We start from the raw sequence: 24,050 nt of genomic DNA on the forward strand, positions 1-24,050 counted from the left end.
GCAAACACTCGGGGGCTCTGGGTGGATGGGTGGGTGGGGAGCACAGGACATCTGCCCCAGAGGCCACGTGTCCTGTCAGTGTGTGGAGCAGGTGGGGGGAGGAAGTTAGGGGGCAAGGAGGCTCGAGCAGGAAGCGGTGACCGGCCAGGTGTCTCCCGGGGGCCCAGGTGTCCCCTCCAGAGAGGATGGAAGCTATGTCTCGGCTCCTGCTCCAGGCTATGTGGTCTCAAATGGCTCCACCGTTCTGAGCCTGTGGAATGGGGACGGTGATGATACCCCAAGGGGAGCTGGGGTCTCCGGAAGCCACGCAGGCACCACCCACACACGTGCCAATGCCAGGAGCCTGGGGCAGGCGGGCGGAGCAGCCAAGCAAAGGCCTAGAGGGGGAAGGGCCACAGCCCCCATTGTCACAGCAGCCCCTCCCTCGTGTCCCCGGCCAGTGGCCTCTCCCCCGCTGCTGCTGAGGGCTTGGGGGGCCCTTGGAGTAGGGCAGGTGGGGGCCTAGGCTGAGGAGCCTTGCCAGGAACCCCTCCGTCAACCCAGAACCCATAGGGACCTGGGTTCCCCCCAGGAGCTCTCAACAGCCCCCTGATGCACAGCCACCCCATCTCTGCGGCCCGGCCCACCCCACACCCTTGGAGGAAACTGGCTTGTTTCCAGGAAAGGCAGGGTGACCCCAGGACACAAACAGCCTTTTCCTTGCAGACAGACCTAGATGGTTGGTGTGGGGAGAGGAGGTGGACCTGGAGCGGACACCTGGAGGAACACCTGGGGCCTGAACCTTGCTGCAAGATGATTCTGGCAGAAGAGGCCAGCAGAGGGGCAGCCGGGGTTGGGGGGTGGGTGGGTACAGCAAACACAGAAGCCAGGGCTGAGCCCCTGCCCCAGTCCCCACCCCCGTCCCCTCAGCCCCTGCCCCAGCTTCTGCCGGCCCAGCCACGCCCCGCAGCCTCATCCCCAGGCCCATGGTGCCCTGAGCACCTTCCGTTCGTGCCTCGGTGTCTGAGAGCTGAGTCGCCGTGGGTCCCCGCCTGTGGCGCAGCTCTGGTGGGGAACCGCCAGGTCTCCCCCTCCCAGCAGTAGGCTAGGCCTGGCCAGGCGGCCAGCGGGAGCCCCCTTGGTGGAGGCCGTGGCTGGTAAAAGATCATAAGGTGGGGCGGTGCCCGGCAGGGGCGAAGGTCGCCCGGGCTGAGACGCCACCACCAGCGGCAGCCAGCTGCTCAGAGGGTCTGGCCGGCGGACGGCCTCCGAGATGGGGGCTTGGGCCCTGCTGCTGCCACTGCTCACGGCCATGGCCCAGGCCCAGGGTACCCGCGGGGCAGGGGCAGTGGGCAGGGCGGCAGGCGGGCGGGCGCTGGCAGGGCACTGACCCTCCCTCTCCAACTCTCCAGTCTGCTCTGTGAGCAACGCCATCTTCGAAGTCCAGGAGAACACGAATCTGAGCGGGCCCCTGACGGACATCGATGTCCCTGCGGGCCAGCAGGTGACCCTCGGACCGTCGTCCACCCCCTACGCGTTCCGGATCCAGGGGACTCAGCTGTTTCTCAACGTCACTCCCGACTACGAGGTGCAGACGGCAGGCCTGGGCGGGGCACCCACGGGGGCTGCCGGGCGGCTCACCTTCCCCAGGACCTGTGCGGCCACCCGCACCCCTCCCCGGACAAGGGCGTTCCAGGGGTCCTGGGGCCTCTGTGCCCCCCAGGCAATGACTGACCCCTCTTGGGCCCCAAGGCGGGTAGGGCTGTGGGGGGATGGAGCTGCCTGGGCCCGCAAGGCCCTCTGGACTTAGCACGGATCCTGGGGACCCTGTCTGCCTGTTTCCTCACTTGTGACGTGGGGACGGCGTGCTGTGGTCAGCTGGGCAGGTGATCCCCGACACCCATCTGCCCCCTCAGGAGAACACAATGCTGGAGGCGCACCTGGAGTGCAGGAGTGGCAACACCGTGGTGAGTACCCCAAACCCCCCGGCCCCCGTGTTGCCACCCTCAGCCTGTGACGTCAATGCGCTCCAGGCTCGGACCTCTGTGCCCGGCTCGGCCCGGTCCAGGGCCACTCCCTGGTGACCCCACCCTGTGGTATGTTTTCAAGCGTCCCTCCTGTGTTGGCGCCCACACTTCCTCCAGCCCAGATTCTGCCCTGAGACGCAGAGACCCCCAACCCCAGACCCCCCGACATGGAAGGCACCTCAGCCTGCCAGTTCCCTCGCTCACGTCTCTGTCAGCAAGTCTGTGAGCTCTGCCTCAAGCTGGACTCCAAACCAACCAGTCTGGGCCACCAGCATCTCCTTTCTGGAAACTTCCAACTGGCAACTTGTCTGCTCACTCTGCTCTTGGCCTTGGCCAGTCCACTCTTAGTGTGGCACAATGCTGTGATCGAGCAAGGGGACACCCCCGGCTGCTTTCTCACTCAGAGTCGGGGCCAAATGGATTGTGCGGTGGGCAAGCCAGGTGCCCAGACCCCAACCCAACCCCGGCCTAGAACCCTTCCCGCAGATGTGCCTCGGCCTCCCCCTCTCACTGTCCCACGTCTTCACTCCAAAGTCACCTTCTCAGAGAGGCACTGACCACTCTGGGCTAAGCTGTGAGCCCAGCCCCCACACCCCTGTCAGCTCGGCCTCCTGTGCTCGGAGCCTGTGGGCGCCCAAGGACGGCACAGCACATGGCCCACGGAGATCTCAGGATGAATCTCTAAAAGATAGGGACCCTTCTTACCACCACGGCACTGTGGCCACCTGCAACAAGGAACTCCTCGGTATCAGGGGATACCTGATATCCCCCCTTCCCCAAAGTCGCAGACACCCCAGCACAGCCCACCTACTGGGGCCGGCTGCTCCTTCCCCTACGCGCCTCCCTGCCTCCCCCCTTCCTTCTCCCCTTTCTACACTGCTTGTTAAGTAAGGCCTACCCCCAACATGGGGCTCGAACTCACAACCCAAGGTCAGAGTCGCCTCCTCCCGCTGAGCCAGCTGGCCGCCCCTCTTAAGCCTCTTTCAATCTATGGGTTCTCCTTTCTCTCTTCCTTTTTCTTTGAGAATTATTTTCGAAGCAGTTCGACTGTTTTACCACTGTTCTCATGTGGGATTTTGCGGGGCGCCCCACCCCCGCCCAGCACGTGTGCTGGTTGGCCGCCCGCCGTGAGCGCTGCGGGAGTGCCGACCGCGGTCTGTGGGGGGGGGCCCTGGGCAGGCGGCTCTGTCCGAGCTGTGCCCCAGGCCGTCCCGAGCACCCTGCTGAGCCACGCCGACCCCGCAGGTGACCCAGCTGAGAGTGTTCGTGTTCGTGCTGGACATCAATGACAACCCGCCCACGTTCCCCTTTGAAGTCAAGGTGGAGAATATCCCCGAGGTGAGTGAGACGGCCAGGGGCGAGGGGCCAGGGGCTTGGCCTCAGGGCTCCGTCCACGGGGGTCAAGGGCATAGCCAGACCACCCCCCCTGCACCCCCCAGGACACTAAAGTGAACACCACGGTCATCCCTGAGACGGAACTGGAGGCCCAGGACCTCGACAAGGACGACGTACTCTTCTATACCCTCCAGGAGGTGACCCCGGTCAGTGACCCCTACACCAGCTCCAGACCCGCCCTTCGGCCAGTCCCCCTCTGTGTCCTCCCAGCGTCCCAAGCTGAGTCCCAGCCCCTCCTCCCCAGGGCGCCCGTGACTTCTTCTCCTTGGTGGGTACCAACCTGCCCGCTCTGCGGCTGGACCGGACGCTGGACTTCTACACGTGGCAGAGCATGACCTTCCGGCTGCTGGTGCGGGTGAGTAGGCCCGGAGCTCAGGCCCCCACCCAAGCTGCCCCCAGCCCCGGACCCCCAGGCCTGATCCAGCCGGGCTCCGCGATTGCAGGACACACAGGAGGAAAATGTGCAGCCCAGCCACACGGCCACGGCCACCTTGGTCCTGGAGGTGCAGCCTGCTGACCTTCGCCCCCCCTGGTTCCTGCCCTGTACCTATTCAGACCCTTACGTCTGCATCAACGCCGAGTACCGTGGGGCTGTCCCCACGGGGCACAAACTGGTACTGGGGGCAGGGAGGGGCCGGATGGCCATCAGGGACGAGGCCTGGGTGCCATTAGGCCAAATTTGGTTGTGATTTTCACATGAACGTTCCTTCGAAAGCCAATCCCACCCAACCACATGGTGGTGAGTGGGAACAAGCCCTCTGAGCGTAGAGGGGGCGCACAGGCGTGGCTGTCCCGGGGCAGGGCCCGGCAGCGCCTTGGGGACCCAGCAAAGTGGGCTGAGGGTGGCGGCATGAGGGGCCATGGTGGTGCTCCAGGGGGCAGCTGCCTCTCTGACCAGCTGACGTCCCCTCTCTGACCCGAGAGGCCCACGGAGGCACCGGGAGACAGCGGCGCCTGGACACGGGCTCCAGGGCCTCCTGCCCTACCGAGCGGCCCGAGTCCAGACTCCGCGTGACCTCTCCCTGTCCCGCGTGTGTGCTCGCTCTTGGAACGCCTGTCATTCAGATGCAATCAGATGTCTTGGAGCAAATGAACTCAGTAGCCACGGATCCCAAGGGGTGTGGTGGGCAATCCTGCGAGGGACGACTTCCCCTTGAGGGGAGCGGGAGGGGGGCTGGCGTCACACCAGCCCCACAGTGTCTCCTCCTGTCCTTGTCCCTGCAGCCAGCTTCCCTCATCCTACGTCCTGGGCCCATCCACGCCGTGGACGGGGATCAGGGCATCAACCAGCGTATCCTCTACAGCATTATGATGGGTGAGTGCGGGCCAGACCCCTGCTTCTCTCTCCATCCTGCACGTCCTCCCCACCTTGGCCTGAGGAAACCCCAGGGGACTTGCCATGTGGGCAGAGCCAGCGGGGACCCTAGCCCTCAGGCCACTGGAGGGAGCAAGAGGCCGAGCCTTCCCACCATCCTTGCAGGACAAGAAGATGGCACATTTGCCATTGACACTGACTCGGGCAACCTCACCATGACCAGAAGTGTCCCCAGCCCAAAGACCTTCAGTCTGCTGGTCAAGGTAGGTGCCCTGGCCAGGCCTCCATGGCCCTTCCTGAGCCTCGCTCAGGCTGTAGAACTTGTCCTTCAAGGACCCCGCGGGTCACTGAGGCCTCCCCCACCCCAGGGCGAGCAGGCAGACCACGCCCGCTACTCCGTGACCTGGGTCACAATCGAGGCCCGAAATGCCACTGGGAGCCCGCCCCACTTCCCCGAGAGCCGGTACCACGGCACTGTGGCACGAGGCTCTGGAGCTGGCGTGGAGGTCAAAGACGCCACCGCCCCCGCCCAGCCTCTGAGGATCTGGGCCCAGGACCCTGACTTTCCGGTAGGCAGCAGCCCCACTGCGGGTGGGTCGGGGGGTCACGGGGGCAGCCGGGCCCGGGACTCACTGGGCCGTGTCTAGGACCTCAACTCCGCCATCACGTACCGCGTCACCAATAACACCAACTTCCGGATGGATGGCGAGACCGTGCTGACTGCCGCCCTGCTGGCCGATGTGGGGGTCTTCTACGCAGAGGTAAGGGCAGGGGGGCATCGCCAAGGGGCCGGGTTAAGGCGGGGCCTGCGAGGGACAAGCCCCCTTTCTGCTCCAGGTCGAGGCCAATAACACGGTGACCGCAGGCACAGCGACCACAGTGGTGGAGATACAGGTGCTGGAGCGGGAGGAGCCCACCCCCACAGGTGAGCCTCGGCCGGACACACCGCAGGCGACGGCTCAGGGAAGGCTTCCTGCCAGGGCGGTGGCTTCCCTGGGGCAGGCACGCTGGCGGCAGAGGCAAGCCCGAGTCCTGTCCCTGGCCCCCAGGTCCCTCAGCCCCCCCAGAGACCCCCACATCCCCAGAGACTGGAGGAACAACCAGGCCCTCGAGCAGCACCACTTCGGAAGCCCCCAGGCCCCCGGCGCCCTCTCAGGGACCCTCTACGACCAGCCCTGGGGGAGGCCCTGGCCCACATCCCCCCTCAAGCACAACTCTGAGGCCACCTGCCTCATCGACGCCCGGAGGGTCCCCCAGTGTGGGAACCAGCACCTTCCTCCCATCAGCCTCGCCCAGTGGGGGCTCGACAGAGACGCTGAACCCAGGACCCTCTCAGACGATGCCCCCTGGGCCCAGCGGGACCCCACAGCCCTCAGGTAGCACCTCCCATTTGCCCCAGAGTCGCCCTTCCGCCCCCTGACTCGTACTCTGGGTGGACCTGGGAGTCACAGGAGGGCAGGGCCCAGCCCAGGGGGGCCCAGCCTGACCACACTGACCATGAAATCCCAGGGGGGTCTGCTCTGGTCTGGGCAGAGACAGGTTCTGGGGGCCCCAACAAGGTAAACTGGAGAAGGTGTATGGAGGATGGGGCAGGAGCCAGATTTGGGGTCCGGGGGGCCCTACGATTCCAGGCCCTTGTCTCCACCGGCCCCAGCACGGCCTTCATGGCCCTTCCTATGGTGCTGGACCCCTGCCTTGCACGGGGAGCTGGTGGGCACTGACCCCCATCTCCCCTCCCTCCCTTCAGCAGCCTGGCCTCCCCAAGGGCCCCTGGGAACGCACAGCCCCTCGGCTGGGGCAGAGTGGTGCTATTCCCCAGAACCTCAGCTTGTTGTCAGGGCTCCCAGAGCCTGGTGCAGGTGGCACGGGAAGTGCTTGGGGTGCTGACGGTAAGCGGGTGGTGGTATTGCTGGCAGGGCCACCCCAGATCGGAGGAGGCAGCACTTCAGGGGACGGCGAGCCCGGAGTCAGCCAAGCTGAGGACCGGCGCTTCTCTGTCGTGGACATGGCGGCCCTGGGCGGGGTGCTGGGCGCGCTGCTGCTTCTGGCTCTCATTGCCCTCCTCATCCTGGTCCACAAGCACTACGGCCAACAGCTCAAGTGTTGCTCCGGGAAAGATCTGGTGAGGCCCTAGGGGGTTGGGGGGCCAGGACTGGAGAGGGGCAGATGGAGAGGGAGAGACGGGGGTAGGCAGGTGAGAACAGTGCCAAGGATAGATGGAGAGGAAGACAGAGAAGGGGCAGGAGGGGGAGCAGAGGTGAGGAAAGACGGGGTGTAGATGTCACAGTCCGCAAAATGGGGAGGAGGCCAAAAGAGGCAGAGAGATAGGAAGGACTAACCTGGATCCTTGTCTCTGGGGAGGGCACCAGGGGTGGGGGTCCCAGCCCAGGCCGGGGGTCCCGGTTGATGCCCTGACTGTCCCTGTCCCCTCCCCAGGAGCGCAAGCCCCTCAGCTTTGACAACCAGGCCTTCGTTGCCCCCCAAGAGGCCAACTGGGCGCCGGCTCCCCACTCCTCACCCGGCCCCACTCGGGCTGCGGCTCCGGAGCCCCCGGAGCCCCCGGAGCCTGCGCCCCCAGAGCCCCCCAGCACCGCGGCCCCTCGCCCTGCCTCAGAGTCCCCTGAGGTGGCCCGCGATGGAGACGGCCCGGCGGCGGTGAGGTCCATCCTGACCAAGGAGCGGCGGCCTGAGGGCGGCTACAAGGCCGTGTGGTTCGGGGAGGACATCGGCGCTGAGGCGGACGTGGTGGTTCTGAACTCGCCCGCCTCGGACACGGCCCGCGCCGCCGACTCTGGCAGCGAGGCCAGCAGCGACGAGGACGCGGATGCGGATCCCCACGACGACGCGCCGGGCGCCGGCTCCACCTACGTCTAGCTCAGCTCCTCGGCTCCTCGGCTCCTCGGCTCCCCGGCTCCTCGGCTCCCCGGCCGGTCGGACCTGAGGTCGGCCGGCCGCTCGCCCCCACGCCACCGCGCACAATAAAGCGACAATTTCCAAGCTCTCTGCGCGCGAGTCGGCGGCCGGGATGCGCAGCACTCCCCCCCTCCGCCCCCAGCAGCTGCCGGCCGTGGGAGGTGACGGCGTGCCCCCCCCCCCCCCCCCCGCCAGTCCCCGGGTCCGCCGCGGCCGCGCCGGGTGCGCGCTGGGACCTCCCCCTGCCCCTGCCTGGAGCGCAGCGCCATTTCCCGTAAACCACCTGCTGCGCCTGCCGGGGGGGGGGGGGGGGGGGGGGGGGGGGGGGGGGCTTCCCAGGCTAGTGCCAGCTGTTGGGGAGAAGTTCCTCTCCTGGTCTAGCCATGGCCGGGCGGAGGAGGGGGCACCCTGCCCTGCGGATCCCTCACCTCCCCACCTGCCATGGAGATTCTTGGCCTGGGGGAAACTGAGGCGCCACTCTCAGGAACACTCATTTTGGAGAGCAAGTTCCCTGGAGACCTTCCAGGGGGTTACAGCCAGTGGGACTGTGAGGTCGTGTGGGGGCAGTAAACACCCAGGGGTCGGTGGGAAGAGGCACCTGGCCTGTGACCTGTGGCTCGGTGCAGGGGCTCGCCCGAGTGACAGGACCTGGGAGTGGCAGCTACAGGTCATGGGCCAGGCTGGCAGGTGGGGCAGGTTGGCCAGGGCCAGGGCCGTGAGGGGAACCAGAGCCACAGAGTGGGGGACAGAGCCCCCTCTTCTGGCTTCCTCAGGGGAGGACCGCAGGCAGGACTTCCTCCCTGACTGCCACCACACTGTCCCTTGTAGGTCATTGGTGTTTTTCCTAATGAAAAGGCAGCACGAATTCCTTTCCAAATGCCTTGTCCTCAGGGGTACATGAGTATTCTTGTCTGAACAATTCTCATTAAGATTCCAAAGGCGGTGGTGTGGGGGCGCCTGGTTGGCTCCGTCATTACCCAGTGGACTCACTCTGGATTTCTGCTTGGGTCATGGGGTCATGATCTCAGGCTCCGGGCATCCAGCCAGGGTAGGGCTCCACAGTCGGCAGGGAGTCCACGTGGAGACCCTCCCCCTCTGCTCGCCTGCTCACAAGCTCTCTAATAAATAAATCTTAAAAAAAAAAAATCCCAGTGGGGTGCTGAGCTGGTTCACTTGGTTGAGCGCCCCACTCTTGATCTCAGCTGGGGTCTTGATGGTGAGAGCCACAGGTTGGGCTCCAGTCTGGGCGTGGAGCTACTTAAAAAAAGAAAAAGAAAAAATCCAAACGGTAGGGCTGCCACTTGCCCCACGCCCTCGTCCATGACCCACTTTCCTGGAAAAAAGAAGAGCCTGGTTTTGTGAGGGGTCTTCAGCTTACCCCACTGCCTCTCCACCCCCATTAGCTGCCAGTGGCCCCCTGCCCTGACCCTGCATGTGCAGGGGGTGCTCCTTGAGGGAGAGGAGTGACTGAACCCCGCAGGACCGGCCACTCCTGCCATCCCTGCACGCCCCCCGCGGGTACCCAGGAACCGGAGCGGGGGGCCTGGGGAACTCGTCCTTCCCCCCAACACACGGGAACCGGCCGCCAGAGCACGTGACTTCCTCGGCGGCCCCTGCAGCTCCGGCCCGCCCCCGGCGCGTCCCCATAAAAGCGCTTGCTCCCGGCCTCTCGGGGACGCGAACGTTCCCGCCCGGACGGCCCGGCACGCAGGTACTCGGAGCCCCTGGCCCGCGTGGAGCGCGAGAGCGGGGCAGCGCAGGGCGGTGACCGGGTGGGTCGTTCCGGGCGTCGGGGCGGGATGGAGAGGTGGGGGTTGCCCCGCCGACGGAGCCCTCACCTCCCGGCTTAGGGCTTAGGTTTCGCTTTCCCGGCGCGCGCGGTTTCGCTTTCCCGGCGCCCCGGGCACGCCCCAGCCAGCGGCCGATCTGGTGCTGTCTCCGCAGGGCCCCGCCAGCGCCCTCCCGCCCGGGTCTGGGCGCCGGCTCAACACCGGTGCCTTCCTGTGTGCGCCCGCACACCGTGGTCACACCGGTGCCACGGCTGCCCAGAGCCTCACACGTCGGCAATGCCGTGGCCATCACCCCCCCGCCGCGGCTGTGGTCGGACACCTGTGACAGCGGGGCCACGCGCGAGCGGCGCTCCCCACCTGTGCTGACTCCCCCCACCCCGCCGAGGGCCCACCTGCCTCTCCGCGCCAGTGCTTTGCAGGGAGCGATGGCCGAGGCTCCGGAGAGGTGAGCGCCCGTCCCGCCACCCGGGTGCGCGGCCACACCACCTGGCCGCCCGCACCCTGACCCGGCCCGTCGCCCCACCCGCAGGGGCCCCCCGCGCCTGCTGTTCGGAGACTGGCTTCTGGGGGAGGTCAGCAGCGGCCGATACGAAGGCCTGCGGTGGCTGGACGCGGCCCGCACGCGCTTCCGCGTGCCCTGGAAGCACTTCGCGCGGAAAGACCTGGGGGAGGCGGATTCACGCATCTTCAAGGTGGGACCCTCGCCCAGTCGGGGGTGGGGGAGGGCCGGCCCCGGCCCTGCCCCGCGCCCCCAGGCTCACACCTTCTATCCCTCTCCCCAGGCCTGGGCTGTCGCGCGCGGCAGGTGGCCGCCCAGCAGCAGCAGCGGCGGTGACCAGTTGGCCCTTGAGCGCACACTCCGTGCCAGCTGGAAAACCAACTTCCGCTGTGCGCTACGCAGCACGCAGCGTTTCGTGATGCTGCAAGACAGCTCGGGGGACCCCACTGACCCGCATAAAGTGTACGGGCTCAGCTCCAAGCTGGGGTGGAGAGGTGAGGCGCCCCAGGGGAGGGCAGAGACACGGTGCTGAGGGGCACAGGGACTCTGCTCTGTCCTGGAGACAGCCTCTGGAGCAGATTCGTGCTTTCAGAAACTGGCCTGGAAGAGGCTGGTGCCAGGCTGTTGGGGGGTGGGGGGGAAGCTGATTTGGCCTGCTGGGATTAATGGTGGGGAGTGCATACCCAAATGGCCCACTCCAGAGTCTCATCCCACACTCTCCCGATCCCAATTCTCCGTCGGAAGGTGCGGGCATTCACCAGGGGGAGGAGAAGGCCCTTGAAGATGCCCTGCCCTCGATGGTAAGATTGTTCTGCCCTCCTTGCTCCCAGGTGGGGCTGCCACTTCTCACTGGGGCTGGGGAGCTGCTTACGCTGGCCCTCTCTTTCCCCGCAGGGTGGGTTTCCTAGGCCATGCCTGGCAGGAGACGCTGGTGAGAGCCCAGGGCTCGGGCTGAGACCTGAGCCATGTGCCCCAAGCCCCCTCTTTAGCCCAGCTGGCAACGCTGGGGACCTCTTGCTCCAGGCTCTACAGCAGAGCTGCCTGGAGGACCATCTGCTGGAAGCTGCATGGGGGGCGGAGCCAGCCCCCCCAGAGGCTCCTGGTGAGAGGCTGTGTCGGATGGGGGTGCTCGGCCTTGCAGGGCTCCATGCCAGGGGGGAGGAGCAGGCAGGATGGCAGAGTCCTTGTGGAGAGGGAGAAGGTGGGGGGGTGGGGGGTGGGGGTGGGAGTGAGGAGGATATGCAGTGGGGATGGAGCCAGCCACAGCTGGGCCCACACAGCTGTTCCCAACCGTCATTCTCCTCCTCAGGCCCAGAGCTCCCGGAAACGGAGCCATCCCTGCCAAGGGCAGTAGAGCTGGCCCCCATGCACCAGGCCCAGGTGACAGGTGAGAGGAGCTGGGGAGGGGGGTGCGTGAGGGAGGGAGAGGCTGGGGGACCAGGTGCCAGCTCCAGCCTTCCTCCCAGATGCAGCCCTGGAGCGCTGGCAGCCCTCTCGAGGGACGGAGCCCTGCCCCCCAGTGGCAGGTGAGCAGATCCTGGCCAGGCCTGGCCGCGCCCCCCCAGCAGCCCAGGCAGAGCCCAGCCTCAGGGCCCTGGATGTGACCATCATGTACAAGGGCCGCACCGTGCTGCAGGAGGTGGTGTGGCACCCCAGCTTTGTGCTCCTGTACGGACCCCCAAGCCCAGCCGCTGCGGCCACAGCGCCCCAGCACGTGGCCTTCCCGAGCCCGGCCGAGCTCCCTGACCAGAAGCAGCTGCACTACACCGAGAAGCTGCTGCAGCACGTGGCCCCTGGGCTGCAGCTGGAGTTGCGGGGGCACGGGCTGTGGGCCCGGCGCCTGGGCAAATGCAAGGTCTATTGGGAGGTGGGCGGGCCCCTGGGCTCTGCCAGCCCCTCCACACCCCCCCGCCTGCTGCAAAGGAACCAGGACACCCCCATCTTCGACTTCGGCACCTTCTTCCGAGGTCAGTGATGCATGCGATGTGGGGCCGTGTGGTCCCCACCCCGTCCTGTCCTGCTGGGCCCTGCTCACCGCAGTCCTATCCTGCAGAGATGATGGAGTTCCGGGCTCGCCGGCGTCGGGGCTCCCCACACTACACCATCTACCTGGGCTTTGGGCAGGACCTGTCAGCTGGGAGGCCCAAGGAGAAGAGCCTGGTCCTGGTGAAGGTGAGGCATGGGGTCCTGGGGGCAAGGCTGCATGCAGCCCCCGTCCGGCCTGACGACACCCTCCCCACAGCTGGAGCCACGGCTGTGCCGGGCGCACCTGGAGTGCGTGCAGCGAGAAGGGGTGTCCTCCCTGGACAGCAGCAGCCTCGGCCTCTGCCTGTCCAGCTCCAACAGCCTCTACGAAGACCTTGAGCACTTCCTCATGGAGGTGGGGCAGCCGGCCTGAGGGCCACACCCCTCTCTTCAAGCTAATAAAAAGGACTTGAGACTCAGTGCTGGTGTCCTGACCCGGGGCGGGCTCAGGGTTGGGGCTGGAGCTCAGAAGGGGCACCACAGACCTCCTGGGAGCCCACAAGACCTACAGGCCCAGCAAGGGAGGTGACCACCGCTGCACCCACCCGCTCTCCGCTGTCTTCACAATGAAGAAACAGGCCACACACTTTAGAGCCAACAAACTCTACTTAAAGAATACAAAATGCTCTGGGGACAGCAGATGTTTGCTCTCGCAGGTGTGCTGGGGAGAGGGGCATCAGGAATGGCCAACTCTGTGCCGTGCGCAGGCGCCCCCACCCCCGCCTCCCAAATCCACTAACACTGCACTCTGCCTCGTGGGAGGCGGCAAACGTGAGTGTCGTGTACAGAGCAGAGTAACAGAAAAGTGGGCAATGGCCTTCCCTTGTTCCTCTAGAAAATAAAATCAGGCCATCCGTGAGAAGGGTCAAGGAGCTCCTTCCACCCCCAGCTCCCTGCTGATCACCAAAGGCTTCGCCTTTCAAGTACTGAGTCAATCAAGAAGTTTCTAAAGATAATCCATTTTTGATAAATTAGAACACAATGGAAACAGTGTGTATCTATAATATACATATAAAAAAGTCCAGTTTTAAACTGTGAGCAGGACAGGTGCACAGACCATATGTGATCACGGGAACCCTGAATACAGGAGTGCTGGCTGGGTGTCTTCAGAGGTTTCTGCTACTGCCACTCCAACAGAACCACTCGGGGACGGGGGCCGGCGCGCCCGGCCTCAGCTCTCGGTGCCCTGGGCAGGCGCCTCCTCGCCGGCCTCGGCCCTCCGGTGCCGGCGCATGTGTCTGTACTTGTCCACATAGGCCTTGACCAGGTTGCCCACCTTCACGGGGTTGATCTCTCCGCTCTTGCTGTGGCATATCTGGGGGCGTGGGGGAGAGGCACAAATGACCCGGACGTCCACGGGGTCCCCATCACAAGACGCACAGCACGACGCACATCCCCCTGCTGGGGCCGCCTCACACGGCAGCCGGAGACGTGTGGCCAGCGTGCCACAGATCAGGCCCTGATGCCCCGGGCCTGAGAACCGTCCAGCTCCCGGGCTCTTGCTTTCCCACTTGCAAGCATTATGCACCTGTTACTCGCCCACTCGACAAGCAACAGGGACGCGGTCCGTCCCCTCACAAACACCGACGCTTACTCACCCCGCGCGTCCACGTGCTCCCGTGACAGGAGGACGGCAGTGGCCTCTGGCCGCACCACCCTGGGCCGGTACCGAGGGTCTGGGTCAGCGGGACGCAGCACGGACCACCCACCCGCACCCACCTTCTGCACGGCCTTGCGAAGGATGTCCTTGTACTCCTGCTTGGTCACGTCCCTCCTCTGGTAGAAGGGCTTGATGGCCAGCTTCACCTCCTCCACCGCCCGCTCCTGCACGTGCAGCTTCTTCAGGTACTGCGGGAAGCGCGCGTGTGACCGCCCTGCCTGGGGGCCGCGCAGCCCGCGCACGGGGGGGCGGCCCCACTCACCTCCTCGTTCTTGGCCTTCTCTGCGGCGGCAGGCCTGGGAGCGGCCGTCCTCTCCTCGGAGTTGCTGGCGCCAGTGGTGTAACAGGCTGGCTCGGCGGCTGTGGTCAGGGCGGTGGGCGCTGGGGCCGGGCTCTGTGAGACCCCGCAGCTCGCCAGGGGAAGGCTCCCCTGCAGGATAAACTGGACTGTGGGCTGGCTGGCTGCTGCGTATGGCGGGAGGCTCACGGGCAGAGCTGGGGCGGGAGGCAGGTTGGGGGTATAAACCTGGACAGAAAGGCAGACGGCTCAGGGCAGCACTCCCACCCCCACGGCAGGAAGAGCCCCGGCCAGAGAGGGAAGTCCTCAGCCCCAGCCCGGCACAGCCCGTGTGGCCTGGCGCCAGACCACATCCCTCCAGCCCAGGCACCCACCTGAGAAGGCTCAGCGTCGGGGAAGCCAGACTCTAGAAGTGCATAACCAGGCGGAGGGAGCTCAGAGAAGGATGCCTGCTGGAACCCCACCGAGGGGCCCATGTCTTCTGTTTCCCAGACCCCTTCCCGGGGCTTCTGGGGCCGGTGAAGCGGCGTCCCTGAGGGCCAACATAGGGGAGGTGGGTGCTCTGTGGCCACCCTGGGCCAGAAGCTGCTTCCTGGCTGGAAAATTCCAGAAAAGCATCCCAGCAGCAAGGACCACAGGCCAGGCTGCAGCCACCTCCCTGCCTCATAGCCTACGCTGCCTGAGTGACCAAAGAGGTCCCGTGCAACCCCCCCCACACACCAGTGGCCACTCGGGGCCATCCTCCCACGCTGCCCCGGTCCACCCAGGAGTGCCCGCGGGAACACCCTACTCACGCAGGCCTCGGTCCTCGGCAGGGGCACCGCTCTCTGCCTCCTGGAGGTTCCAGGTGACTCTCTTCACCAGGGCTTTAGCCCGCAGCAAGGGGGTCTGAGAGGGGCCTTCCTCCTTCCCCACGGGCACCCCGCCCCCAGGCTGGCTCCCCAGGGTGCTGGGCAGCACGGCAGCCCCAGCTGCGTCCTGCTGGAGCGGGGGCTTCTCCTCGGGGCCCGGAGCCCGGGGCGGGGGCTGCGCGGCATCTTCACCGTGGATCAGCGACACCTCCTGCCTGATGACAGCCACGGCCAGGCTGGTGTCCTGTGGCCGGCTGGCCAGGGGCACGGGAGGGTTGGGCGGGAAGGCTCGCTCTGGGGAGGAGTCTGTGCTCTCCGGGGAGGGTGGGGAACTCATGTCATCCAGCTGCATGAAGAAGGCTTCGCTGGAAAAATCCTCGAAGACGTGCCCCGCCTCAACAGAGTCGCCGTAATCAAGGTCCTCGGGTGGACACTCCGCTGGTGCCTCTGGAACCGCCTTGTGGGCTTCGGCCTCCGCCGGGGAGGCGTCTGCTCCCACTGAGGCCAGTACTGAGGCCGGTGGCCTGGCTGGCTGCTCCCTGTCAGGCTTCTGCTCCTCCTGGGGAGACGGTGCCAACTTCTTCTCTGGGGAGCGAGGCCTCGGCCGCTTCTCATGGGATCGAGGGCGCTGATGCTCCCGGGACCTATGCTCTGTGCTTGGCGACCTTGGTGACCTGGACCTACGCTTCCTCCTCTCATGGGAACCCCACCTGGTTCGGGGCCGCTCCCAGCTCCTCTCCCGCGGGTGCCGGTGCCTCCGGCCTCTCTCCAGGCTGCTGGGGGGTGAGCACTCCCTCCCCCGAGACCTGGACCCTGACCGCCTCCGCTTCCTCCTTCTGCTCTCCCTGCGTTCGTGGGAGGAGCTGCCGGGGCTGCCTGAGCGGGACCTGGACCGCCGCCGGCCATGGCTCCAGGAGTCCCTCTTCCTCCTCCTGCCCTCATCCTTTGCCTTCTTCCGCTTGGCTCGCTCGTGGCTGCTGGAGTGGTCGCTGGAAGACCTCTGGCCCCGGGACTTGGTCTGCTGCCTCTTGGGGTGGTCCTCACCCACTGGTGGTGACGCCGACCGTGAGCTCCTGTCCCCAGAGCGGGAACCTGAGCGGGAGCCCGAGCGGGTCCTCCTGTGCTCCCTGGCACTGGCCCGCTTCCTCTTGGCTTTCTTCCTGCCACGGGAGCTGGACGTGGAGCGGGAGCAGGATGGGGACCTCAGCTCCACGATCCTGTGGGTGGTCGTCTGCAGTGCGTCCGGGCTGGGCGGGGCCTCTGGCTCTGCTACAGTCACACAGGTCACCGTCCGCTCCTCGGAGCCAAAGAAGGTACTGCAGGGCAGCTGGTCCTTATCTTCCCAAGGCTCCTGTGGGGACAGCCTCTGTGCCCGGGAGGCTGAGCCCTGGCCCTCGGCAGCCCCTTTGCCCAGCCCCTCGCACTCCAGGTCGGAGGTCCCCTCAGCAGCCCCCGCGCCCCGGAGCTCGAGCCCGCTGGAGGAAGGCCCCTGAGAGGGCTCGGGCTCCGTCCCAAAGACAGTCTCCACCGTGTAGGAGGTGACGCAGCGCACAGTCTGCAACGTTGGGGCCTTTGGGCTATTGATGGAGATGGTGCGTGTGATCTCAGAGGGCAGGAGGCCAGAGCCCAGGCGCTCAGGGCTGCTGCCGGCAGAACTGGAGTCGGAGCCTGTGGGGTCAAAGGGGTCGTAGATCTCACTCTTGAGCTGTTTGGTCTTCCTGATGGAGAACAGGGGCGAGGGGTTCTCTTTCCTTTGCACCTTATTGTCGACAGGCCGGAACGTGTTACAAAAGCCAGGGTTGCAGAGTCTGCCGGAATGTGCCGTGTTCCCGGGAATATTGATCCTGAAGCTCTCGAAGGTCGAGCTGACACCCTTCCCCTTCGAGGGTCCCAGCGAGGCAGGGGACTGGGAGCCGCCCCCTGAGTGCGGGCCAGGCTCTTGTGGGCCCCTGCTGCTGGGTTCGCCCTCTGCTCGGGCACCATGGCCAGGCTGCCCAGGGCCCTCCCTGCCCGTGAGCCGGCTGATGCAGGAGCTGGGGATCTCAGCACGCTGCTCGCTGGTGGGGGCCACATCCCCCTGTCTGCCACCGCTGTCCTCCCTCCTGACCTTTGGTATCCTTGGTAGCTCAGAGATGTCGGGCCTCCTGGGAGCTGGCTTCAGGGCCTGGCCCAGCAGCACGCCGGCAGGTGGCAAGTGAGAACAGCTACCAGAGGTCTTTGAGGATGCAGAGCTGGGGGGCAGAGTGTGCCGGCCGTCACCATCACATCGGGGCTTGTCTCTCGGCTTTAAGCCAGGCCCGCACACGCCTGACAGGTTCTGAGTGTGACCGGACGGAGGGGTCACTGACGAGTCCAGTCTCACAGTCGCCCCAGCCGTGAGCGCGGGGACACGGGAGGGCGCTGGCCCGCCATAACAGCTCAGCCCCACGCTCTGCAGCCCACTTCCTGAGTGTGGCGCTCTGGGCTGCAGGCAGGCCCCAGGCCCAGGGAGCTTCCCTGCTTGGGACAAGCCGCCTGTGCTCCGAGGGAAGGAAACAGGTGCTGAAAGACAAGAGGGCGAGTGGCCATCAGTCCCCACCACCCCCTTTATGAAGCGCAGTCCATTGTCTCACTCAGATCACAATGGCTTTCTCCTAAAAGCTGTGCTTTTAAACGCCTATTCCCGGGGCATCTGGGTGGCTCAGTTGGTGAAGCATCTGCCTCCGGCTCAGGTCATGATCCCACGGTCCTGGGATCGAGCCCTGTGTCGGGCTGGGGCTCCTGCTTCTCCCTCTGCCTCCGCCCCCCTGGCTCGTGCGCCTGCTCTCTCAAATAAATAAATAAATAAATGCCTATTTCCACTTGCTCCCTGAGCTAGGCCTCTGTGCACCTGGGGGCCCGGGGACAGTGCCTGGGGCTCACTTGCCACTGTGGGTACTTTCTCTTGTGTTTCACAGTTGTGCTCTGTGGCCACGGAAAGTGCCCCTGCCAGTTACAGATGCTTGTCACAAAGGGGGGGGGGGGCCAGGAGGGGCACAGCCTACCCCATCCTCCACGGCTGGGCAACCCCCACCACAGAAACCTTCCAGGGCCTGGATACATGGGGGAGGGCTGCACAGGGGCTGGTTCCATGGCTCTGTGAGAACACACACCAGCCACATTACGGCCATGGAGGGTCTGTGGGCTGGCCCTGAAACCCTGTCGTCACCTAAACCATCAGCCTGTAAACTCCATTCAAAAAGGCACGAAGAATTAATGGAGCAGAACTCAGAAAACTGGGGGCGCCTGGGTGGCACAGCGGTTAAGCATCTGCCTTCGGCTCAGGGCGTGATCCCGGCGATCTGGGATCGAGCCCCACATCAGGCTCTTCTGCTATGAGCCTGCTTCTTCCTCTCCCACTCCCCCTGCTTGTGTTCCCTCTCTCGCTGGCTGTCTCTATCTCTGTCGAATAAATAAATAAAATCTTAAAAAAAAAAAAAAAAAAGAACTCAGAAAACTGCGCCCCTTCACGTCCATCTTGAACTGAGAAGGCACTCAGTCCCCCAACTGTCTCATCTACTGCTCGCTCAGAAACAGGGAGAACCGGTGGGTCACATGACCCCCGCAGCGTCCCGGAGTGTCAAGGCAGAGAGGGTGTCCCCGCGGACACTGCTGGGCTTTGTGCAGCAGCCACCTCACCTGCTCTCTTGGCGCTGAGGGAGCCGTCCCGGTGGATGATGACGTCCGCGCCATTCATCATCAGGAGGGTCTGGCCCGACAGGATGCTCCCCACCAGGTCTGGGACGGGCGCCTCGTCCACTTCTGGCTCAGGTGCCGTAGCAGGAACGCTCCTCCTGCAGGTGCAGACCCACTGCTGCCTCCCCAAGCCCAAGACCCTCGAGCCAGGCAGGTGCCCCCCCAGCTCCCCGGCACCCCCCAGGTCCAGGCTGCCATACGTAGAAGAGGCTGCCTGCTGGGCCCCCAGATGTGGAGCACATCAGACCATCCAGCAGCTCTGACAACAGGAAAGCAGGCTGTTTGGAGGTGAAACCATCTGATGCTTCTGATCCCCACTGCCACCAACAGCAAGGCTGTTAACCGGTGTCACTGGGTTGCTGGTTTGTTTGATGGTGAAACAGAAGGAAACAATCCAGCCAGGGGGTGGCAGTGCCAACAGCAGCTCCATGGCAGAGGGGGACAGAGGCGGCCTAAGCACACGTGGCTACTCGCCCCCGGCTGGCGCCCGGCAGACCGTGGCCCGCCACTCCATCCTCATGCCCTCGACTGCAGCACTTCCTCCCGGGCTAGGAGGAGCACCAGGCCAATTTGGAGCCCCGCTGGCCCCACCCCAGCACACACCTGGAGAGCCCCATGGCCACGGGCCTGGCCACAGGCCGGTGAGAACGCAGCGCTGACTGGGACAGAACCCTCCGCTTGGCGCTCAAAGGGGAAGCAGGGTTCGCAGACTGCTCTTCACTGCTGGCGAGAACACACGGGCCAAAGGAACGGTGACCCCACACAGAAGGCCCAGGGAGACCCCCGGCCCCTCCTCAACTGCACACATGGCAGCACCTGTGCCCCCACACTGAACATGGGACCCACGGAGTGGCTTCCTGTTGGCAAGTGCCCAAGCCTCTGAATGGGCACAGGGCAGGTGGAGCACACGTGCAAGATAGACCTTTCTCCACGTGAGCAGATGAGAATGTATAGAGTTCTACACACCACCTACGTGAGTCTGAAAAGGAGTCAGGAATCGTCACCCTCATGGTACAAACACAAAATCTGAGGCCACTGCCAATGTAGAAAAGAGGGAGGTCCCCCTGCAGTTACCTGTCAAAGGGGTCCAGCTCATAGGGATCTCCGAAGAGCGACAGAGAGGCCACTCCGATGTCTGCACGCATCAGCCCCAGAGAGGGGTCTGCTGGCTTGTGCACAGACGGGATGCAGGCTCCGCAGGCCGGACCCCGGAGGCCCAGCGTCCGTGCAATGCGGGAGCGAGCTGTGGCTTCATTCTGAACCGAAGTCCCAGAGGGAAAGGAATGATGAGCAAGACGGGAGCTAAAGGCTCCAGAAACACCACGCAGCAAGCTGCGTAAATGCCACACCAGAGCCCAAGGGCTTCACGTGGGTAATGGTAACATTCTAAAGGTGTTACGCCAACAGAGCTAACGAACACATCCCAACATCCCCCATCTACACACCGCAGAAGCACCTGCAGGAACCGGGCACACCCGCTGCAGGCCGTGTTCGATTCTGAGCACAAATTCACAAGCAGCAGGACCAACACCTGCGGAGGGGTGCTGAGGGGACCCGCAGGTGTGCCACCAGCGCCCACGTGTGGCCATCCCTCCAGGAATTCCGCCGGAATAAACCACCAAAGCAGCTGCTCACATACTCCATGTAAAACGGAAGCGTAGGCTTCCATAAGCGTAAACTGTACGCATTTACATTCATCAGGCAATGACAACAATTTTGGGTATAAATTCCCATATGGATGCGGCAAACACCTGAACGATGGCCACAACTGAGCTCTTTATGTTTCACGCATTAACGTGCTTTCAGCATCCCTCCCCGGAGCTGCAGTGAGGACAATACTTTGGAGCAGGGACATGCGACACGGGCTGCACACACACAAGGAGGGGCCCCACGCTGAAAACCTGGTGGCCAGAGAACTGGAGGACGAGGAACAGCCTCAAGTGGGCAGTGCTCACAGGTGACCCACTCCAGTACCTCCGGCAGGACAAGACCACTCAGGCTGAAAACCCAGTCGCACGTCCCAGCCGGCATCCCTCTCTCGACTCTCCCCCACCCTCCCAGCTCCCAGTGGGCTCCCACACACCAGCTAACAACCCGCTCGCCTCCCTGACAAGCTGGTGGCCATGGCCCTGCTGCCTCCACACCCTCTGGCCTGCCTGACCCTCTGCACGGGGCCCACCCCTCGGATGCCAGGAGTCATACACAACCCCTCAGGACGTCCCGCTCCAAAGGGTCCTGGAAAATCTCTTGTCCCAGCCCCATCTTCAATGTGTGCTGCAGAAATGTTCATTTTCATCAGGGGATCTCTAAGTCAATACAGAACAAGGAGGCTTTTTCTGTGCATCCCACCACCTGGCTGCACAAGGGAACTGACCCGCACAGTGGGAACACTACCCTCCAAGGCTACCTTTGACTTTCTCCCTTTTCTCTTCTTCACGCGACTCTGACGTCTCTTAGCCCCTGTCCCGGAGCTCCTGCTTTTCACAGACGATCTGGACTGCGTCTTCCTTCTTCCCGACACTTTCTTCCGTCTTCCTACAAAAAGCACTTTGAGAATCTGTGCTTTCCTGTGTGCCCTGCGGCCCCCCGCCCAGCCCGTGGGCGTCCCCCCAAGGATGCACCGTACAACTGGTACACAGACAACTGTGTGCACTGGCTTGGGGTTGTTACACGGAGAAATAAGCCATAATTTAAAAACCAGTGTCTCCCCATGGAGGAGCGAGAGGGGGAAGGAAGGCAGTGCAGAGCAACATGCACACCCGACTTCTGTCACCAGGAAATATTTCACATCGTCACGTAACAAAACGAAATGAAAAACCAACCAACCAACCCTGATGGTCCGGAGTAAAATGAAACAAATGGCCCCGGGCGTGTGTCCACTTGATCTAACCACAGAGCACCTATCACGCAACTCTACCAACAGGTCCTAAAGCTTAAACCGCACAAACACCGGGGCTCAGCCCTGGTCAGTCACCTCAGGGACGCTACCACGGGCTCAAGGGGGGCCCTCATTCCGTGACGCTCCAACACGCCCTGGAAACCCACAGGGGCTTCAGCGTGGAAGGAGCGGACTGCACGGAGACGGAGCGATCGGCCCTCGTGACGTATGCCATTAACACATCACACGTATCTAAATCCGTGAGTTCCGAACGCGGCTGACAACCCGAACTGAGCTCGGCGCAGGGTGCTACTTGCACCTCGGTGCTTCTGAGAAGCAAACCAAGGCCTGGATCTTCGTTGTCCCCAAACCCCGCAGGACCGGGAAGCAGCCGGCGCGGGAGGAAAGCCTCTCCTCGCCTTCCTCCGTGAGGTCACGGGGCTGAGTGCGGAGCACCACAAGCAGGCAGGCGACTTGCAAACACAGATCCAGACAAGAGTCCGGCTGAAGCCGAGGGACCTTGGGCTCTGCTGACAGGCTGCAGGCAGGTGAGCATGGCCCGTGGGCCGCCAGACTGGGAGGGGCGCGGACGGCCACCTGGCTCCCTCCACGGTCAAGAGCAGGGACACTCACCAGGCACAGCCCCCAGTGCTGCATGGATCTTGTTCAGTCTGGATTCAAATAAACTAGGGTTTAAAATTCTATCACATTTATGACACAATCAGAACCTTCGACACGGACACGCTATTTCACGGCGTGAGGAATCACCGTTCACCTTCTCAGGTGGCACGAGGGCACTGCGCTTCAGTTGAAAGAAAAAAAGACTGCGTCTTTCAGAAACACATAAGGTATCTCCAGGTAAAACGACGATGACATGAAGGGTCTGCTTCCAAATAGTGTGGGAGGGAGCAGGTGAGGGTGCAGAAGTGAAGTGGAGGCCACAGGACGGCTGAGTGGGGATTCACTATTCGATTCTCCCTATGCCTCCAAAGGTTTGACAGAAGTCTGTAAAAACAAAAAATTCACCAGCAAAGCCAAAATAAAACAAAGCAAAAAACCAAAGAAGACCCCAAAATCAAAAACCACCAGGCAAAATGAAGTCAATAAAGCATAACCAAGGACAGAAGCACTATTCTCAGCTGCCTGAGCACAGGTAACGGGGGTGCGGCCTGTCCTTAGTGGGGTACGCGCTGGGGACAAAAGGAAACCCTTCTGGTCCCGCCTCGAACCACAGCGCTGGCAAGACCTGAAGGTGTTATTCTGAGGCCGTTCTCTGGGGGACGGAGACGGGGTGAGCAGCGGGCGGCAGGAGCTAGCACTGAAACGTGGGACTTCTGACACGAGAAACTAGAGACGCAGATGGGAAACGAGAGGTAAACCCTTTATAGCCTTCACATGAAGTCAACGCCGGCGCGGTGGGTCTCCCAGCTCTGCCCCACCCTTGGCACAGCACAGGCACAGCGCGGCCGCTCCGCATTTCCACCAGCGACAGAGCCGGACAGCACTGGGTCCCGGCCCGGCAGTGGGGACACAGGGCAAGGCAGGGCACGTCACACAGAGCCCACGGTCACAACACAGGCCCACAGGCACGGCGCAGACAGCAACCATCCCCAGGGCTGGGGAGGACGTACGGCACTCGGCTCTCGTGCTGCTGATGGGGGTGGAGAACCATGTAACCTTAGCCGCACCTTTACCCAATGAGCCCACGGTCCGGTCTTCCCCTTCCCCAAGAGAAACCAAACACCTGCTGCGAGACACTGATTCAAGGCCATTCAGAACATCCGCAGCATCTCTGTCTGTAATAGCCTTGCACAGAGCACAACCCAAGTGACCCCGGCAGGAAACCGCATCAACAAATTGTGGCGTGCTCGTGTAATGCTGATGTTCCTCGACAACAAACAGGAACAAATCAATCACGGACACACAACTACACCGCTGAGTGACAACCCAGCACACGCGTTCAAGATCTCACGAACGTCTTGTTACACAAAGTCTGAAAACAGGCAAAACTAACGTCTAGTGCGAAGAAGGATGCCAGAGCTGCGCCGGGGGCACCGGCTGGGAAGGGCTGGGCTGGGTGGGGTGGGAGTCCTCGCTGTCAAACCTGCATCAATACAGTTGATGCCAAAAGACCTCAGATCCGCGAGGCCACAGTGACTTAAACGGATGACCGACGGGGAGAAGGAGAGCTCTCCATAGGAGCCCAGGCCAACTGAAGAATGGCGCAAGAGCCTGACGCTCGAAGCCACCGCCACGCTCGGCGGGGAGGACGTGTGTGAGGACCTGGACACGCGCCACCCCAGGGCTTCTCCCCAGAAGGTACCTACTGACACCAGGCAAGGATGGGACTTACTAGGACAAAATCACCAGAACAAACACAGAAAAGGACAAGAAACCAGTGGATTAATCATTTCAACAGCTCCCACAGAGAAAAGCCCAGAACAGGGTCTTCCTGGTACACTGTTGCATTCAGGGGGAAAAGGGGCAGTCCTGCCAAAAAGTCCTGCGGAACGCTTCCTGACCAAACACGGCTCGGCGGAGTCGCCCGGATGTGCACGCACAGACCTCACGGCCTGCGGTGGCTGTTCAGACAGACAGAGCACATCAGACCCGCCTGGCCTGGAGGAGCTTCCGTGCGGTATTTCTGTGACCTGAAAAACCAGCTTGCAGAACCTGACGTGGCTCTAGGGGTGAAGCTCCTGGGGG

The 24,050-nt window shown here is 63.7% G+C and overlaps 3 protein-coding genes across 12 annotated transcripts in view; 2 read left to right on the forward strand and 1 right to left on the reverse strand.

The window, feature by feature from the left end:
- The first annotated feature begins 1,184 nt into the window (after positions 1 to 1,184).
- Positions 1,185 to 7,792, forward strand: CDHR5 (cadherin related family member 5). Of its 4 annotated transcripts, none has more exons than XM_057317318.1 (15): positions 1,185 to 1,307; positions 1,392 to 1,567; positions 1,896 to 1,946; positions 3,252 to 3,344; positions 3,446 to 3,547; positions 3,646 to 3,756; positions 3,845 to 4,015; positions 4,626 to 4,716; positions 4,882 to 4,979; positions 5,085 to 5,285; positions 5,364 to 5,477; positions 5,554 to 5,641; positions 5,766 to 6,092; positions 6,633 to 6,838; positions 7,153 to 7,792. In XM_057317318.1, the coding sequence occupies exons 1-15, from the start codon at positions 1,253 to 1,255 to the stop codon at positions 7,588 to 7,590; spliced, it is 2,322 nt and encodes a 773-aa protein (XP_057173301.1). In that variant the 5' UTR covers positions 1,185 to 1,252; the 3' UTR covers positions 7,591 to 7,792. The 4 variants fall into 4 exon arrangements, with proteins under 4 accessions (XP_057173301.1, XP_057173304.1, XP_057173303.1 ...); XM_057317321.1 differs by having other exon boundaries at positions 6,003 to 6,092; XM_057317320.1 differs by lacking the exon at positions 5,085 to 5,285.
- A 1,514-nt stretch (positions 7,793 to 9,306) lies between these two features.
- On the forward strand, positions 9,307 to 12,362 carry IRF7 (interferon regulatory factor 7). The gene is made up of 10 exons (XM_026490375.4): positions 9,307 to 9,340; positions 9,574 to 9,864; positions 9,949 to 10,111; positions 10,202 to 10,412; positions 10,663 to 10,718; positions 10,813 to 11,020; positions 11,228 to 11,305; positions 11,385 to 11,885; positions 11,972 to 12,090; positions 12,161 to 12,362. The coding sequence occupies exons 2-10, from the start codon at positions 9,845 to 9,847 to the stop codon at positions 12,314 to 12,316; spliced, it is 1,512 nt and encodes a 503-aa protein (XP_026346160.2). The 5' UTR covers positions 9,307 to 9,340; positions 9,574 to 9,844; the 3' UTR covers positions 12,317 to 12,362.
- Positions 12,363 to 12,515: 153 nt separating this feature from the next.
- Positions 12,516 to 24,050, reverse strand: part of PHRF1 (PHD and ring finger domains 1) — a 29,752-nt gene continuing 18,217 nt past the window's right edge. For 2 of the 7 annotated variants that reach the window (XM_026490368.4, XM_026490367.4), the window contains exons 11-19: positions 20,874 to 21,001; positions 19,541 to 19,722; positions 19,070 to 19,189; positions 18,410 to 18,564; positions 14,696 to 17,293; positions 14,276 to 14,433; positions 13,866 to 14,129; positions 13,663 to 13,791; positions 12,518 to 13,258 (exon numbers count right to left, since the gene is read on the reverse strand). In XM_026490368.4, the coding sequence (XP_026346153.2) occupies positions 13,115 to 13,258; positions 13,663 to 13,791; positions 13,866 to 14,129; positions 14,276 to 14,433; positions 14,696 to 17,293; positions 18,410 to 18,564; positions 19,070 to 19,189; positions 19,541 to 19,722; positions 20,874 to 21,001 (3,878 nt within the window). In that variant the 3' untranslated portion in view covers positions 12,518 to 13,114. Of the gene's footprint in view, positions 13,259 to 13,662; positions 13,792 to 13,865; positions 14,130 to 14,275; positions 14,434 to 14,695; positions 17,294 to 18,409; positions 18,565 to 19,069; positions 19,190 to 19,540; positions 19,723 to 20,873; positions 21,002 to 24,050 lie in introns of all 7 variants that reach the window. The other 5 variants (XM_057317317.1, XM_026490369.4, XM_026490371.4 and 2 more) reach the window with 5 other exon arrangements.

The sequence above is a fragment of the Ursus arctos genome, unplaced genomic scaffold (assembly GCF_023065955.2).
Source record: "Ursus arctos isolate Adak ecotype North America unplaced genomic scaffold, UrsArc2.0 scaffold_23, whole genome shotgun sequence".
NCBI classification, from domain to species: domain Eukaryota; kingdom Metazoa; phylum Chordata; class Mammalia; order Carnivora; family Ursidae; genus Ursus; species Ursus arctos.